At 44.8% G+C, this 17,241-nt stretch overlaps 1 protein-coding gene across 1 annotated transcript in view; it reads right to left on the bottom strand.

Annotated features, from left to right (window-relative positions):
* The window catches only part of TNFAIP8 (TNF alpha induced protein 8), a 137,507-nt gene extending 127,369 nt beyond the window's left edge, over positions 1–10,138 (bottom strand). The window contains exon 1 of the mRNA XM_007119637.4: positions 10,007–10,138. Within this exon, the coding sequence (XP_007119699.1) occupies position 10,007 (1 nt within the window). The 5' untranslated portion in view covers positions 10,008–10,138. The remainder of the gene's footprint in view (positions 1–10,006) is intronic.
* Positions 10,139–17,241: the final 7,103 nt, after the last annotated feature.

Below are 17,241 nucleotides of genomic sequence, written 5' to 3'. Positions count from 1 at the left end.
AAAAAAAAAAAAAAAAAAAAAAAAAAATAATAATAATAATAATAATAATGTGTATAAAGCATTTAGCACAGTGCCCAGCCCATCATAAGTACTCAAAAAGTGTTTGTCATGATTACTGTTATTGGGGGTGTAAACATTTCCATAAACATAAAGAACTCTCTATTTGATGAACATCTTCTGGGTTTCAATGCAGCATGCTGTCTCCAAAGTAAATACTGCTATTTTTATAAACCCACAACATTAAAAAGTCACTACTAGTAGTAATTAAGTTCATATATGTGATTAACACCTTCCACATCTTTGCTTTGTTTTTCTCCCAACTACTCATCATGGGTAGATAATTTTAATTCCAATAAAACCTGGGATTATTATTATCAGTAATAGTGATGGCTCAGCTAGACAGCTTCTAGAGCATGGGAGCCTGGGGCTGGTGCAGATATTATTTATCTGCCCAATAATCATGCCTTTCTCCCTTGTTCCCATTGGTACAGCCAACCTCCCAAAGTAGAAGTTTTCCCTTAATGTCCACTACTTACTTTCACAGCTTCCCTTGTAGCTGTGACTCAGTTCTGGTCAGTGAGGCCTGAGGAGGCTTCAAGAAAGATTTATCCTCTGATGAAAAGAGATGGACAGGGGTTGGGAAGGGTAAGCTGGGACAAAGTGAGAGAGTGGCATGGAAATATATACACTACCAAATGTAAAACAGATAGCTAGTGGGAAGCAGCTGCATAGCACAGGGAGATCAGCTCAGTGCTTTGTGACCACCTAGAGGGATGGGATAGGGAGAGTGGGATGGAGATGCAAGAGGGAGGAGATATGGGGATATACGTATATGTATAGCTGATTCACTTTGTTATAAAGCAGAAACTAACACACCATTGTAAAGCATTTATACTCCAATAAAGATGTTAAAAAAAGAAAAGAAAAGAAAAGAAAAGAGATGGACATTACAAGAGAACAGATTTATTGCTGCCCTCTCTGCCCACCCCTCTCCCCACATCCACAAGCTCCTCCTGTCTTTGAATGAGTTTGGAGAAGCCTGTGATACCCACCGCAGAAGAAACTATTTTCTGTCTATGAGGTGGCAAGTCTGCAGAAATAAAAAAGGTAACATATTAAGGGTGGGAGAAGAGAAGGATGGAAAGAACCTGGTCCCTGATGATACTGTTTGAGGCACTGATTCAACTCTGGATTGGATCAACCCCAGACTACCCTTCACGTAAGATAATTTAATGTCTTTACTGTTCCAACCACTGGTAGCTGGGCATTCTCTTACCTGCAGTCTAAAGCATCCTAACTGTTATGGGCTGAATTGTGTCCCCCCCCCCACCCACCAAGAGAATTCACATGTTGGAGTCCTCACCTCCAGTAACTCAAAATGGGACTGTATTTGGAGATAGGGTCTTTAAAAAGGTGATTCAACTACAGTGAGGTTCTTCTGGTGTGCCCTAATGCAATCTGACTGGTATCCTTATAAGAAGAGATTTGGACACACAGACATGAGGGGCACATGTACAAAGGAGGCTGAGAGAATTTGTTGCCAGCAGCTCTGGGCTACAAGTAATATTAAAGGAAGTTCTTCAGGCTGAAGGATTAAAAGATACCTGATGGAAACAGATCTACACTAAAGAATGAAGAGCCTCAAATAAGTGGATAAATATAAAAAACTTTTTCTCATGTTCTAATTTCTTCAAAAGATCATTGTTTAAAGTAAAAAATAATAACCATGATTTCTGAAGATTATATATGTAGACGTAAACCATATGATAATAACACAAAGGGTATTATTTGTAATACTCCTCCCCTTTTTTATGGCCGTGCTGCTCAGCTTTTGCAATCTTAGCTCCTGAATCAGGTCACCACAGTGAAAGTGCCCAGTCCTAACTACTGGACTGCCAGGGAATTCCCCATAATACCTTTACAAAACAAATTGTCATAGATAGAATTCTGGCCCCTCCCCCTCAAATTCGTATGCTGAAGCCCTAATCCCCAGTGTGACTAGAGATAAGGTCTTTTGAATGGTAATTAAGGTTAAATGAGGTCAAAAGGGTGGGGCCCTAATATAATATGACTGCTGTCCTCATAAAAAGAAAGAGAGAGAGATACCACAGATGCATGCACACAGAGAAAAGACCACGTGAGAAAACAATGAGAAGGTGACCATTTGCAAACCTAGGAGAGAAGCCTCAGGAGAAACCACACCTGTCAACACCTTGATCTTGGCCTTCCAGCCTCCAGAACTGTGAGAAATAAATTTCTATTGTTTAAGCCACCCTGTCTGTAGTATGTTGTTATGGCAGCCCTAGCAAACTGTTACAGTGATCTGGTATACTATCTGTTATCATGAATATACAAATACTAGGGCAACCATGAAAGGAAACAGAACTTAGAAAAGACTGACTGAAGGGTAAAATTTGGGGTGGACATGCTTGTAGGGAACTCAGAGACCAGGTATGCACCAGGAAGACTGTGGTGATTCATTCTCTGCCCCGTGGTTTGTCTCTGCAAGTCACTTCCCAACCTCCTCCACCTGCCCCTTTTCCCAAATTGTGAGGCTAGAAGGCCCCCTCGTGTGCTGGACTCGGGAGCAGCAAACCTGGAAGATCGTTGGCTAGAGAGGAAGGCTGAGGCGAGACTCAAATCAGTCCATTTTTATACTTGTGGGTCCCTGGTCAAATATTTAAACGTAGAGGGAAAAAATAGTGGTTCTACTAAAATTAGGACTATGTATCATCAGTAGCAGACCATGATTATTCAATAATTTTCAAGGCCCCTATTAGAATGAGAAATTGAAAACTGACCAGAATTCAGAAGTAGGGAAGAAAGTCTCAAGTACTTACACAACTCAAAATGCAAAAAAAAGCAAAAGAAGGAGGAGGAAGACGAGAAGGAAGAGGAAGTAGAGGAGAAAGGGGGAGGAGAGGGAGGGGGAGGAGGAGGAAGTTACAGCAAGACTGCTTCAAAGAAAGCAGTCTATTCTCCATTTTCCCATCACCCACCATTTCAACATGAGAGGGGCACTCTCACAACAGGATAGCTTCCTGGAGGTGCCAGGACCTCAGGACAGGGGAGTAGACCCAGGGAAGGGAAAACAGGCTACTTGGCAACTCAAGAGTCTTGGGCCTGGGGCTCCTCCCAACAGGTGCCACTCCTAGAAAAAGGGCGCCCATCCCATGTCAGTGATCTACAAAGCGACGTGAGGTGTCCTCAAGTCAGCAGCACACTAAAGGATGAGGTCAGCATTGCCAGTGATTCAAAATCTAGACTGTGAACAAATGAACACTGAGCAGACTCCCTGGTGTCTCTGCTTCGTGGCTTTCAATTCCTGGATCTATCTGTGGGATGCCACTACTGGTTTTGGTTGTTATTTTTTGTTCTTGACCTGGTTGTTGTTCGACATTTTTTAACCCAATGGGAATCTACTTGAAAAACCACTTTGTTATTTCCTAGGACGGGTACACAGGTGTTCATTTAGTGCACGTTCATGTTAATCTTCTTTAAACTTTAAAGTCACTCTGTACTTTCATGAGATTTGCACTTTTCCACTGCCAAAAAAAAAAAAAGGAGGTGGGGAAACACCTACAGACACTTGCTGCCTGAATAATCTTTACAGAACGAGACATTACAACTGATCTCCCAGGCTAGGGGCTTTCAGTTCGCTGTGCATCAGTCACCAGGGGTGGGCATAGGGGGGCAGGGAGAGAATTGTTAGAAATGCAGATTCCCTGGCCCGGCCTTGGTGATGCCTCAGTAGGTGGAACTATGGCCCCAGATGAGCCCTAAAATATAGCACGTTGGACAAGTTCAAAATTTCATTTGGGAGATCACCTCTGTGGCTGCCCAGATAATTGCATTCTCAAACCACAGGGCAGGAACCCAGGGCAGGGACCCGGGAGGCTCCTTATCGACACGGAGTCTCTCTCCTTGGCAAAAAGAGCAGCCGTTCTATCAAGAACTTTCAGGTGTTCCAGGCCATAAAAGCAAAGGAGCAAAATGGCTAAGTATGTGCAACACAGAGGCCATCACCGGATGCTCGGGGAGGGAGGGCTGAGCTCATCACCTCTCCCAGGTACCCTCTGTGAGTCACCGGGGGCCTATCTCTGCACCAAGGCAGAAAGAATTCCATCATTAAGTCTAGACTGCTCTGCCCTTCCAGGGCGGTGATAGTATTGAATCAAACACCAGCCACTTCCCAGAAAACTACCTCATCTTTTTAAAGAGAGAAGAAAGGGAGAAAAAGGGAGTTGTTTCCCAGTCACAGAGGGGTAGAATCAGGTATTGGGCTTCTTTCTTAAAGGTCTGAGTCATCAAAGATTATTTTGAACTTTGCAACCTCTGGCCAACATTGTACCTGCAGTTTTTCTCAGAAGACGGTGGCATTTCCGTAGAACTCCCTACTCCAACATATTCCATAGAACATGGTGCATCTACATGTATGTGAGAGTCTAAGCACAACTCAAGAGGCCGAGACAGGAAAGTATGAAGACAGTGAGGACTCCACCAGGACACACCACAACCTCTGTCTCCCTCACTTTCGTTGACAGTCATGTTATAAGGAACTCATTTTTTGAAATAAATAAAATAACAGCCGGGAGTGGAGAAGGCTTGAACTAAATGAATTTGGCTTGAAGGAGTAAGAGCCAGGCTTAGAGAGGGTATTGGCCAGGTGGGCTGGTTCTTCCTTTTTGGCTCCTTTCAAGTATTCATGAGTGTCCTGTGTGCCCTGCAGAGCGCTGTGTTCCCAGAAGAGCTTGCCCCAGTGGACAACCTTGAAGATAGTGTCCCTGCCCTCTGCCCCTTGGAACTCTCACAACTTCTCTTGAGGACACGCCAGCCCGAGTCCCTTTGCAACAACACCAAGGGCAGCTGAGACAGCTTCCTGTCTGGCCTGGAAAACCTGGTTTCATATCCATTACCTGTTTTAAATAAGGGCCTCCATAGGCTAAAGGCCAACCCACTGCTCACAAATGAACTACAACGGGCCTTTTAAAAGCGTCTCTTATGCATAGGGAGGGTTACTGGATGCCATGGCTCTTCTGCTCAGACACACAAAACCCAGATGCCCTGCTCTGGCTCATTTCTCTTTAGCAGCTGCAGCAGCGGCAGCAGCAGCAAGATTTCCCTATATAATCACATGACTCTGCAGCTGGGAATAACTGGAATTGCGCTACATGCACCCCCTCCTCTGGGCTTCTCTGGCATCGTCAGAGGCAAAAAAAGGAAAGTTCATGCTAAAAGCACATGTGGTAACAGTCACCACTCTCCCTCTCTGCTCCACTATGGCCCAGTACAAACACCATCATCTTGAAATGAGAGCAATTTGGCCAATCCAACAAAGTAGACCACTTGCTTCTGCACATCGGACACCAGGAGAGGAACATCCTGCCTTAATCCACACAACAATCCTATGATAGAAATACCATCCCCACTTTTTAGGTAAAGCAATAGGCTCAGAGAGCTGAAGTAGCTTATCCCAAGTCACACAGCTAGTGGTGGCTGAAATATGAACAGCTGATTCCAACAGTGTCACGTGACCCAACCACTTTTTGACTAAACTAAAAGTCATCTTCATTCCCAATGTTTAAGGAAATGACAACAAGTGGAATTTTGGACTTAATTCCATTCTCTGTTATTAAAGAAACAAACCCCAATGTGCTTATAAGTCAACTTGGGTTGTTCCAGGGGAGGCCCATTCCTGGGACCTCCCAGCCATTTTTTGTTTCTTTTTGGTGGGGAAGGTGGCTGCATGCCTAGCCCCTGGTCACCCTGAGTGAAATATCATCATGTTGGTCAATCACCCCTCTTGTTCTATATAAAAAAGCACAATCCGGGAATTCCCTGGCAGTCTAGTGGTTAGGACTCTGAGCTTTCACGGCGGAGGGCCCGGGTTCCATCTCTGGTTGGGGAACTAAGATCCCACAAGTCGCATGGGCGGCCAAAAAAACCTCCACAATCCTGGGAAAACAAACTTGCTGACGCCCATCCAGCTTTGCAGCTGGCTCTGAATCTTTGCTACCTTGGTTCTGAACCATAAACACTTGCTTCTAGAGAAAAAGCAACCTATCCCTAAAAGGATGGGTGGATGTTATTTGATTATTTTGGAGCATGTGACATTTTAAAACAAATTTCTCAGGTAACTTCCATGGTTGACATGCAAGGCCAAGAAAAACCAAATCTTATGGAATCAGGTTTATTGCAGTTATACCACTGGTGATTTGAAACAGACATCAGATGAAAGACACTTATTTCAACTTCTTATTATTGAGAAATAAAAAATATTTTGAGGGCTTCCCTGGTGGCGCAGCGGTTGAGAGTCCGCCCGCCGATGCAGGGGACGCGGGTTCGTGCCCCGGTCCGGGAGGGTCCCACGTGCCGCGCAGCGGCTGGGCCCGTGAGCCGTGGCCGCTGAGCTTGCGCGTCCGTAGCCTGGGCTCCGCAACGGGAGAGGCCACAAGAGTGAGAGGCCCGCATACCACAAAAATAAAATAAATAAATAAATAAAAATTAAAAAAAAAAATTTTGAAAATGGTTCATCTACTGTTCTAAGGAATTGCCTTTACTTTCCGTTGTGAAACTCAAAAGAATTCTGAACCCATCTTTGCCATTATCAATTTATCTTCAGGGACTCGTTCTTACCAGCAAACATTTTTGTGCAAGTCACCGGTCCTCTTGGATCCCAGGCCTCATTGCAAACATGAGAGGGTTGCACAGTGCCACGTACACGGTAGGAGCTCAATAAATGCCCGCTGCGTGAATGAATGATGCCCCTGCAAGCTGGACAGAGGGGATGCGCCTCCAAACTTGTATCACGGCCACTGTTGTAGTCTAAGACTCATGGGCCAAATGGTGCCTCTCACATTCTAGAATTATCTACCTCCTACTTGTAGCTCACTTTCTTTTCTTAAGGCCAAAATGTAGAATGCGAACTGACGTTCACTGGTTACTACTTGACCTCGTTTACATTTTGCAACAAGGTTCACTGATTTTTTTTTTTTTTTTACCCTCAATGAACTATCTGTTTTTAGCTACTGGGAAGCCCCACTGATGTACAAAAGTCTACAAACTGCAGTTGGCTCAGACCCCAGGGCCAAAGTCATCAAAACCAGAGACGGGGGAGCAGGAAGTAAACTGCTTCTCACAGGGAAACATGAAGGTTGGGGTGTTAAAAGCTCCTTTTCGGTGTTTGTTGAATGCTTACTCTGTGCATTTGGTATTAAATGCAGGATGTGGGCAGCGTGAGGAGAGTTGAGGTGATAAAAGTTTATCTGGAACCACACGGTGCCTTCTCTTAAACTCTGCAGCAGAGCTGATTATCTCTGTGAATGCCAAACTGAGGAAAACTATCCCATTTTTGTCCAGGTTGGCCCCTGTGCATGTCCCCAGTGCCCGAGTCAGTGCCCATGGTAATGGGGTTGCGCTAACGCTCCCTTCTGCCTCCGTGAGAAAACAGGTGGCCTTTATTTGTTATCACCCACCCTCCCCTGCCTCCTGGAGGTCATCCCATGGTCAACCCCTCAATTTGTACCAGGCAAGAATGGAGGGGGTGGAGAATGGACTCTTCTGCATGGTGTGGAAGCAAAGCTCAATTCTGATTGAGGACGAAAGAAATCTCCAAGAAGGAAATGTGTTCATTCCAAGGGGCTGATCCAAGCAGACAAGGATTAATTGAATCAATTAACTATGAGGTCTCGAGAGTGCCCGGCACTGTGGCAGCCTCAGCTTCAAGGATCAGCTACCTGAAGTTCCCCAAGTCATAAACCACCTAGAAATCCCCTCCTCCCCCAAACAGCATTTCCTAATGAGTACTGTTTGGATGCAATCATTTCTCTCCACACACCCTTTCCTCCAATTTCAACAGAAAAAAAAATTGCAGAGAACAGTCCTCATAAAATACCCTGTTCCTGGCACTTGCCGTGTGTATGCTCACCCTCAGTTTCTGCCGTTCTGTTGGACTCCCAGAACAGCCTGTCTGCAACACTCACAACACAGATGAAGACTATATACAGCAATATAGTCAGAAACAGAAAATTAAGAGGCAACAAAGATAAGCAGATTTTCCAGCTCATGCCACCCCTTTTCTCATTGAATTTAAACGCATTAGAACAAAAGGCACTACAGATTCAAGTCTCTCTTAAAGGAAAAAATTTAAAGGAGCATCTGTGCAGGATCACTACAATTTGGGGGGAACTTTCTTATATTCAATAATTTATTAATGATTCTTAAATTAGCAGATAATCTAGATGGATATAATGGCTTAGAAGACCTATATCTGTTAATGCAAAGACCTTAATACCAAACATTCAATACCTAAGGTATTCATATTTTACAGGGAGGTAGACGGTAGTCCACGTCCCTAAACTTTATTTACTCAAATTACAGGTTAAAAACTCAAAAGCTGAGCAAGAAGTGGCAGAGACAAGTAATGTATATGAAGGGGAACTGGCATCCCCCGCCCCAAAAATCTACGAAAAAGCCAATTGTGTTACCAGCTAGAATATTAACAATAACTTGCTGACAACTCCCCATGACAGATCTGATTAGAAGGTAGCAATAAATGTTTCCAGGTGTTTAATTAAGTGTGATAATTATTTCTTTCCTTAAAGACAGATGGAGTCATATGTTTACATTTCAAAGCATAATGTTTCCTTAGTTAAAACACTGTGGAAACACTTTTGTGTACCACAGGATTCAAACCAGGATAAAAATATCTGCTGTGATAAGCGGCACTTAAAGTGATTTATCAGCTCTAACTTTCATATCAGCTCTAACTTTCACAATGGCAACTTAAAGCCTGCTCTGTTCTGGTTATTTCCTTTAACCACATAGTTTTGTTTTCCTTATGCCTCAATGAATAATTTCTACTCAACAGGTCACTTCCCTACCAGCATCTCCTAAATGAATTCTTATCAAGAAGGTGGAGAAATTTTATGGGTATCTCTACTTTCACAGCAAGAACATAGCAAGAATAAACTGAGATACAAAAGAATTCAGAGACTATTATAATTGGATGGGACCTCAGCAACCAGGGAATCATTTTATTGATGGATTAAAGTACTGTACTGCTATCAATTAAATCTGTTTTTTAGGGAAGAAATACACCCTACATTGAGATAGTATTGACCCCCAATAAAAATAATTTATGCAAGGATGTAATTATCAGTCTTAAGCAACTCCAGGATTTCTTTGTTTCAACACTGAGCACTCAACTACTGTCTCCCTCCTCCCATGATTCTCTCAGGGTACTGCTCTTCCTACCTAGGGCTGTGTTTTATCAGTTGGCTTTAGCAATAGGGTGTCACTGAATCAATAAACATCTTTTAGGCGCCCAAGCCCGGTTGGTCAGCGTGGTCTTGAACGTGCCTATCAGCCGCCCTGGGTCCAAGGGCGCTCATCAAGCATTCTTGCATCAGGTTTTGAAGGCTGAGAGTCAAGAGGGCGCGCAAAGACACGGACGGACACACACACAAACACACACCCAAACTTTCTTCCTCAAAGGAAGTCTCCACCGAACGATCTCAAGGCAAAACTCTAGTCCCTGCCCATTTTACAATGCAGGGTTGGATTACAATCTCAGGCTAGCATCTCGGTCTGCAATCTGGGGCATCCTGATAACCGGGCCAGTCCTTTCGACAGCAGGAGCTGTTACCAGGAGGGCGTGACACGTAGTGGGGGCCGCGTCTGCAGAAGGAAGCAAGGAATAGGGATGGGGCTCAGGGCAGGAGGTGGAAGTTAAGGGGTCAGCCCAAATCGGTAAGGGCCCCGAGCTGGAGGTCTCAGGTTGTCTCTGCGCTGCAGGAACTGGGTAAAACTCTGGGGAGTTTTCGGAGCTGTGCGCGTCTGCACACACACGCACACACACTCGCTCACACGCACTCCCACCCACTCCCACCCACTCCAGAGACTCTCGGTGAGCTGAAAGCGCGCCCCCAGGAGCAGCCCACAGCCCAGCAGCCGGGGAAGACCTGCGAGGGTGTGTGCGGGACCGGCGCGCCCAGGAGGCACTTACTCGGAAGAGGGGGCCCGGTGGCGCCGGGACGCCAAGAGGTGAGCTGGGCGATCTGACGGCGCGGAGCTGCCTAGACTCTTGAACGCTCGCGGGGCCCCGCGGACTCACGAGCAGAGCGCGGGCCAGAGACGGCGGGAGAAAGGGAGCCAGGGGCAAGGCAAAAGAAACGAGGGGCGGGGTTAGGAGGAGGAGCTAAGGAGCCGGGGGCGGGGAGGAAGGTGGAGTTAGGAGGCTGGGGGCGGAGCCTTCCAAGGAGGAGGAGAAGGGAGGTCGGGGGCGGGGCGTACGGAGGAGGAGGAGCGGAGCAGCCGGGGAGGCAAGGTAGAGGAGGAGCGACCGGGGTAGGAGGAGGATCTAGCGGGCCAGGGCGGGGAGGGGAGGAGAACCCCAGCGGCCGTGACTGGGCAGACTGGGCCTGGAGTCGGGGGTCAGGAGTGGCCAGAGCTCCGGAGAACGCGGAGGAGAGCTGGACAGCGACCTGGGAGATGGACTTGAGCTGCAAGGCAAGATTTTTGGGCGCGAGGAGCCAGGACAGGCTTGGGAGATATGCAAGGAAGACGTTACCTTTCGGGTCTCTCAGTTTCTTCAACTGTGAAAATGAGATACCAACCTCGTAGTGAGTTGAGTCGGTTAAGTGTGCTTATGCCTGGCACCTAACAAGTACGCATGAATTTTATCATCTGTTATCTGTTGCTGTTATCATCATCATCATCATTTTCCATATAAACCCCTAAATCCCGCCTGCTCTTAACTTTTTGTGTGTGTGTGTTTCAGCCTCTACTGGCCTCAAGTCTACCTGGCGATACCTGACGCGCTAGCGATTCCTAGTTTCCATTCGCGGGGGGTGCAGGGCTCCCTCTCAAAGTTAAAAGGCTCATTGGCTCCCGGGAAGCCAGTCTGGTCTGAGGCACCCCCGTGGACTTCAGTGACTGCCCACACCCCCGAGGACTTCAGTGACTGCCCCTGCCCACGGAGCCGAAGGCTGGCTATTCATTGGAATGTGACCGAATCTGGGCCTTCCTTCTGGTGAAAAGCCCTGACCTGGGGTAGCCATTCTCAAGGGCGAAGGTGCTGGACCTTCGTAGGAGTGTGATGAATCCGTCCTCCATTAAGCGCCTACTATATGGTAGTTCTGTGCAGAGGGCTGGGAATATGAATAATACTAGCAAAACTTAATATATGCAGGTCACTTATAATCCTCACAACAACTTATAAATTGTAGATCCTGTAGCTACCTTAAGTTTTACAAAGGGAAAGGGAGGCATAGTGAAGTAAAATACCCTACCCAAAGTTACACATTTAGGAAGTGGCAGAGCATGGTTGGGACACAGGAAAGTAAACACTTGTTAGGTGAAATAGACTAAAATCACAACACATTTGGGTTGAATGCCCAAAATAGGAATATACAGAAGATATATACAGAATACGTAAACATCTCTTAAACATTCAGAGATGTTTAAGAGACTGTCCTGTGTTATAGCTATGGGGAGGGGAATGTCAGGAAGATTTTTCTGAAGGAGGTGATGTCTAAGCTCAATTTGGAAGAAGAAATGGGAGCTTCATAGCACCTATAGATGGAGAAAGGGCACAGTAAACATTTTTCAAGCATTCAGAAGGGTTAGGGAAGAAGTGGGGATTGGAATGAAGCTAAAACAATAGAAAAGGACCAAATCTAAGCACTTTATTCCAATAGGAGCTGAAGAACATTAATTTGACCCTTGGTTCGGAGAAAGTCAGAAGGATTTTAAGCATGGGAGACATGTCAAATGTTCTAGAAAGGTTAATCTGAAAACAGCATAGAGAATACCAGAGCCAGGAAACTCGGCTTATGGAGTTACTGAAATAAGTCAGGTTGGGATACAGTGGTAGGCAGAATAAGAACTCCAGGAAAGATATCCACACCAGAATCCCCAGAACCTTTGAATGTTACCTTACATGGCAAAAGGGACTTGGCAGGTGTGATTAAGGTTAAAGATAATGAGATGGGGAGATTATCCTGCATTATTTGGGTGGATCTAATCTAATCATATGCTTCCCCTAAAGTGGAAGAATGAGTCAAAGAGATTCAAAGCATGAGAAGGGCTTGACCTGGGTTAGGAGCCACGGAGGGTGGGTGGTCTCTAGAAGCTGGGAATGGACCTCAGTCAACAACAACAACAAAATGGGAATCTCAGTTCTACCACCCTAAGGAAATGGATCCTCCCTTGGAGCCTCCAGAAAGGAACTCAGCTCTACTGACACTTTGAGTTTATCCTAGTGAGACCCATACTGGACTTCTGACCTGTAGAACTGTAAAATAATAAATGTATGTTGTTTTAAACCCCTAAGTTGCTGTTAATTTGTTGTGGCAGTAATAGGAAATAATTACAGACGCTGAATGCTTAAACTAAGTGGATGGAAAGAAGATGGATTCAAGACTTAACACAGGCCCTGGAGACTAATGGGATGTGAGGGTTAAGGGAAAGAGAGTAATCTAGGTCGATTTATAGGGTTTCTGGATTGCCAGGCTCAGTCTTTGGTAGTGCCACCCAGTGCAGGGAGTGATAAAGGCAGGTCCTTTTAGGATTAAAAAGGTATGTACACTCCCAGGCCTTCCCTACTCCTCAAAATCATTAGAAACAATCCCTGAAAGCCCATGGGCAGTGATATTTGTCACCACGAACTGAGAGTTCTAATAATGGGTCTGCTCTGTGTAAGCTGGATACTTTGGACAAAGCACAAAGCCTTAATGAAACTTGGCTTCTTCTACTGTGAGATAGGAGCCCCATCTGTGTGATTGCTGGGAGAGTCAGCCAGGATGTCATGGTGTCTGTAACCTCAACCTCAGTAACTTTCACCATTGCCTCATTTCAGTCTCCCTTGTCTCAAGCTGCACCCTGGAGCAGCAATCCCCAGAGATACTTCTACCTTTATAGAAAAAGATTCTTTCATCTTTATCTCCATCATTCTACACCCCTACTGCAGCCTGTCATCCTTGGTCCTCACACTCTTTTTTTTACCTCATGCAGACTTGCATTTCTCCCAGTTGGCTTCCCTTCCTACACAGCCTAACCCCAAGAGCCAATACCTCAGTCACTCACTGCTAGTGCCTCCTATTGCTTTACTACATTGTCCTTTCCTTCTACTACCTGGCAAATATTTTTAGCCATCCATATTATTCATAAGCTCTACTTAAGAAAAACCAAAAAGTGTAAAACCTGATGCTCTGCAGATTCATGAGGATTTTCTCCTGCATCATGGATGGAAAGGAGAAGTGTGTTCCATCTTTATCCCTTTCCATAAGACATCTTTTGCACCCCTAACCCTCCTGCTCTTGATATATAATCTCACCTCCTATTTCAAAGAAAATATAGAATGAACTTTTCTAAAAGATTTATTTATTTATTTATTTATGGCTGTGTTGGGTCTTCATTGCTGTGTGCAGGCTTTCTCTAGTTGCGGTGAGCGGAGGCTACTCTTTGTTGTGGTGCATGGGCTTCTCATTGCGGTGGCTTCTCTTGTTGCGGAGCACAGACTCTAGGTGCACGGGCTTCAGTAGTTGTGGCAGGTGGGCTTCAGTAGTTGTGGCACACAGGCTTAGTTGCTCCGCGGCATGTGGGATCTTCCCGGACCAGCGCTCGAACCCATGTCCCCTGCATTGGCAGGAGGATTCTTAACCACTGAGCCACCAGGGAAGCCCCAAAGGAAATATATAGATCATCAATAGAGAATTTTCTCTACTTCCTACCCCAGCTACCAAAAATGCCATCTACATCAACAGTCACGTTGACTTCCTTTCTCTCATCCCAGTGGATCAGAGCAAACCCATCCACCAGTTCTCTGGGTCCCCAAGGAGCCCTCCCTTCTATCTATAGGGGCCACATTCTGTTGAATATCCCTTCTTTTCTATCTTGGACCTCTCAATTTCTATGCTTCCCCCACAAAATATTTTAAAATGCTAAAATGTTAAAATGATAAAATTTTAAAATCTCCATGAATCCTACCACCTTATCTCACCGCAACCCTCTTTACTAGGGCCATCTAGACCTGAGTGACTACAGGAGCTGATAGCTGAAACGATTCAGAGTGGGCATTGCCTCAGTGCTTACTTTGGGAGGCCTGGTAAGGGGCCTCTACAATCCCAGGCAACTTGCACCACTGTCATCAAAGAACAACCAGTCTTTCTTCTCTCTAATAAAGATATTGGATTCCACCTTACTACACAGAGTGGTAATATTTAGAAATTAATAAGATAATTACCTTTCCTATCTCACTTGGGCCAAAAGATACTTGGATCATTTCATTTTCAAACTAGCACTTGCATACTTCCAGTTCGGAGTTGTAAAAAACATACAGAATCTGGGAAGCTCCTAATAACTAATCCATTATTCAATGGCTAATTATATTTTAAAATAATTGCAGCTGTCTCTAGATTAATTGAATCCTTTCAGACCAAACCCCACCCCCCAAAAAACCCCCAAACCCTATAAATCACATGGAGAGAGCTGTAACGAGAGCTGCATGCCAAAAATACCTCTGTGCATACCTTCTATTTTTATTTCTGCCCAGTCGAAGGTATAGGAACTAACATCAGACAGCTTAAAGTTGAAAAAATCTTCTGACCCAGCTTCCTCTTGTACTCTTCTTTTGCTTCAAGCCTCTTCTCTGCTTACTCAGTGTCAGCCTCCTCTTTTTGAGTGTAAGGAAATAACTACATGGCACTGTGAAATGTACAATAAAAATCTATGCATAAATACTCTGGGACGAGAATGGAAGTGACTCACATTCCTTGGGGGAATGGAGAGGATTTCACAAAGGAGGTTCCATCCAACCAAGTCAAAAAGGATGAACTCAAGCTTGCCACGCAGAAGGGCACTCCAGGCATCATGGAGAAAAAAGATACGGTCTAACATTTTCTGGCGCTAAAATCACTGAAGCAAGGATGTGCACCATAAACACAGCCCACAGAAATATCTACGCAGCCTTTGTGCTTTAACTACATTTTCATGGGACTATATCAATGAACATGACTGATTCAAAACATGGCTATAACTTCACCATTCTCTAAGGTCACTATCTGATTGTCTACTGCTTCAACTCTATTCTCAGTCCCATTTCTTTTCAGAGCTTTATCATAACATGTAATCTTGTTCTTAGAGTAACAATATGGGTACGGTAAAGAGTACATTTTTCCTAACAGAAGTCAAGGTGCATACTGGGTAGAGTAGGAGAATTGTTCAATGTCATGCAAACTAGAAACTCGGGGATAGAACAAAAATCAAGATTTGGGGGTCAGTGATCTTTTCCTATTACTTCCATATACCTCAACCCCTACTCCTAACTATTATACACCACTAGTGATTATACCATAATCATAGAGCATTTTTCACTTTTTTATTCAGAATTACTTACCTATGATGTTACTAAAATACACCTCTTCCTAAGAAAGTTTGCTAGAACTGTTGCCTGCATTAAAGGTAACTTCATCCACAGTCTTAGCCAATTTGATCAGCCACCCTCTACATGAAACCAAGTTCTCTGCATATTTCCAGGTTTTCACCCCTTAAGCCATTCCTCTATAGAAAATATAGTGATGCCCCTACCCAGAACCCTTATTTTTCTGTGATTGCACCACTGGATTCTTCATCTATGTGGGTTCTTCCTCACCTGAACTGTTTTCTCCTTTTTGACCATCTCAAATCTTACTTGAGCCTATCCCCAATACTACAGTCTATTTTTGTTTCGTCATTAGCTGCATAATTCTACTCTGAAAGGCTTTTTCTATACATATGGGTCTAAATTCCTGGCTCTATCAAGAGTTCTCTTCTATACTTACACCCATGAAATGCTAGCCCACGTTGGCAAGGCATTACTTGATTGTAAACAAAAAAGGCTCCCACCTTAGTCCTGGAATACTCCAAGCACAGCACCCTCCCCTAGTGGGTTCTGACTTCCACACTGTTCTCTTTCAATAGCCTCACTTCTTTCCCTCTCATTATCAACCTTCAGAGTAAAGAGTTGGTGTGCTAGTTATTTCCATGTACCTGTGCTTCCCCTGTGTGTGTACATGGGTCTGTTCATCTGTCTCCCTCGACATAAAAATGGCCACATGGATTTTTTAAAAATGTATTCAGTATTGTGGTGGATTGCAAATGGTCTCAGAATAAAGACACAGCCAAGGTTATGGTTGTTAAGTCCTTTTGTTAAGATCTCAGATAGATTTTTGGGTGCACCATGTACACCGTTTTTGTGAGACACTAAGATTTCTAAGACTCTTAAGGTAGTATACCACAGCAACCTCACAGGGGGCCCAAGGTAGAGAAATAAAATACGGGTGTGGCTTTTGTCTAATGAGTGGATTATAATTTAATATACAAGAAACCCATAGCTTTTTTTTTTTTTTTTTTAGAAACCCACAGCGTTTTAAAAAGCAATTTTACTAGACTGAACCATAGGGGACAGGACAGTACAAAATGTAAGAGGTCTTTGAACGCTCAAACTTCTCTATCCAGGAAAACAGGCTGAGAAAACTACCGTTAAAAAGACTGGGCCATGGGCTTCCCTGGTGGCGCAGTGGTTGAGAGTCCGCCTGCCAATACAGGGGACACGGGTTTGTGCCCCGGTCCGGGAGGATCCCGCATGCCGCGGAGCGGCTGGGCCGGTGAGCCATGGCCGCTGAGCCTGTGCGTCCGGAGCCTGTGCTCCGCAATGGGAGAGGCCACAACAGTGAGAGGCCCGCGTACCGCAAAAAAAACACACTGGGCCACTTTCATGGAAAAAGAATAACTTAAGGGTAGAATACAGCAGCCCAGAAGGTGGAGCCAAGAGCTGTAGAGAATTACTTGCAGGGAACAGGAGTACTCAAGGAACTGGTGACATGTACCCAGCTAAATTCCAGAATCCCTCTGGACCAGGACCTACCATGTGACTTACTTTTCCTCTTTTAGAATGGGAGATAGCTATCCCCTCTCTGTCTCACCATTGTTACGTTTCACATGTGGAAGGCACATAACTTGCCTCATTAGTTCATGGATCTTTAAACTGAGTACTGAAGGAACCTCATTTAAGGAGCCACATATACACCTGAACCTGATCTAGACATCAGAACCCTGGGGTTCAAAAGCCTAACCCTGATGAAAGGTTGGAGGATGAAAACGTTGGAGTTTTTTTGGGGGGGAGTGAGTGTTTTGCATGGTGGAGGTATAGATTTTAAAACTTTTAAAACACATATCCTGGGTTGATACACTGCACTGCTT

This window comes from Physeter macrocephalus, chromosome 8 (assembly GCF_002837175.3).
Source record: "Physeter macrocephalus isolate SW-GA chromosome 8, ASM283717v5, whole genome shotgun sequence".
NCBI lineage: Eukaryota > Metazoa > Chordata > Mammalia > Artiodactyla > Physeteridae > Physeter > Physeter macrocephalus.
Note: the sequence above shows the minus strand (reverse complement) of the source record. Positions and strands in the feature narration are given on the sequence as shown.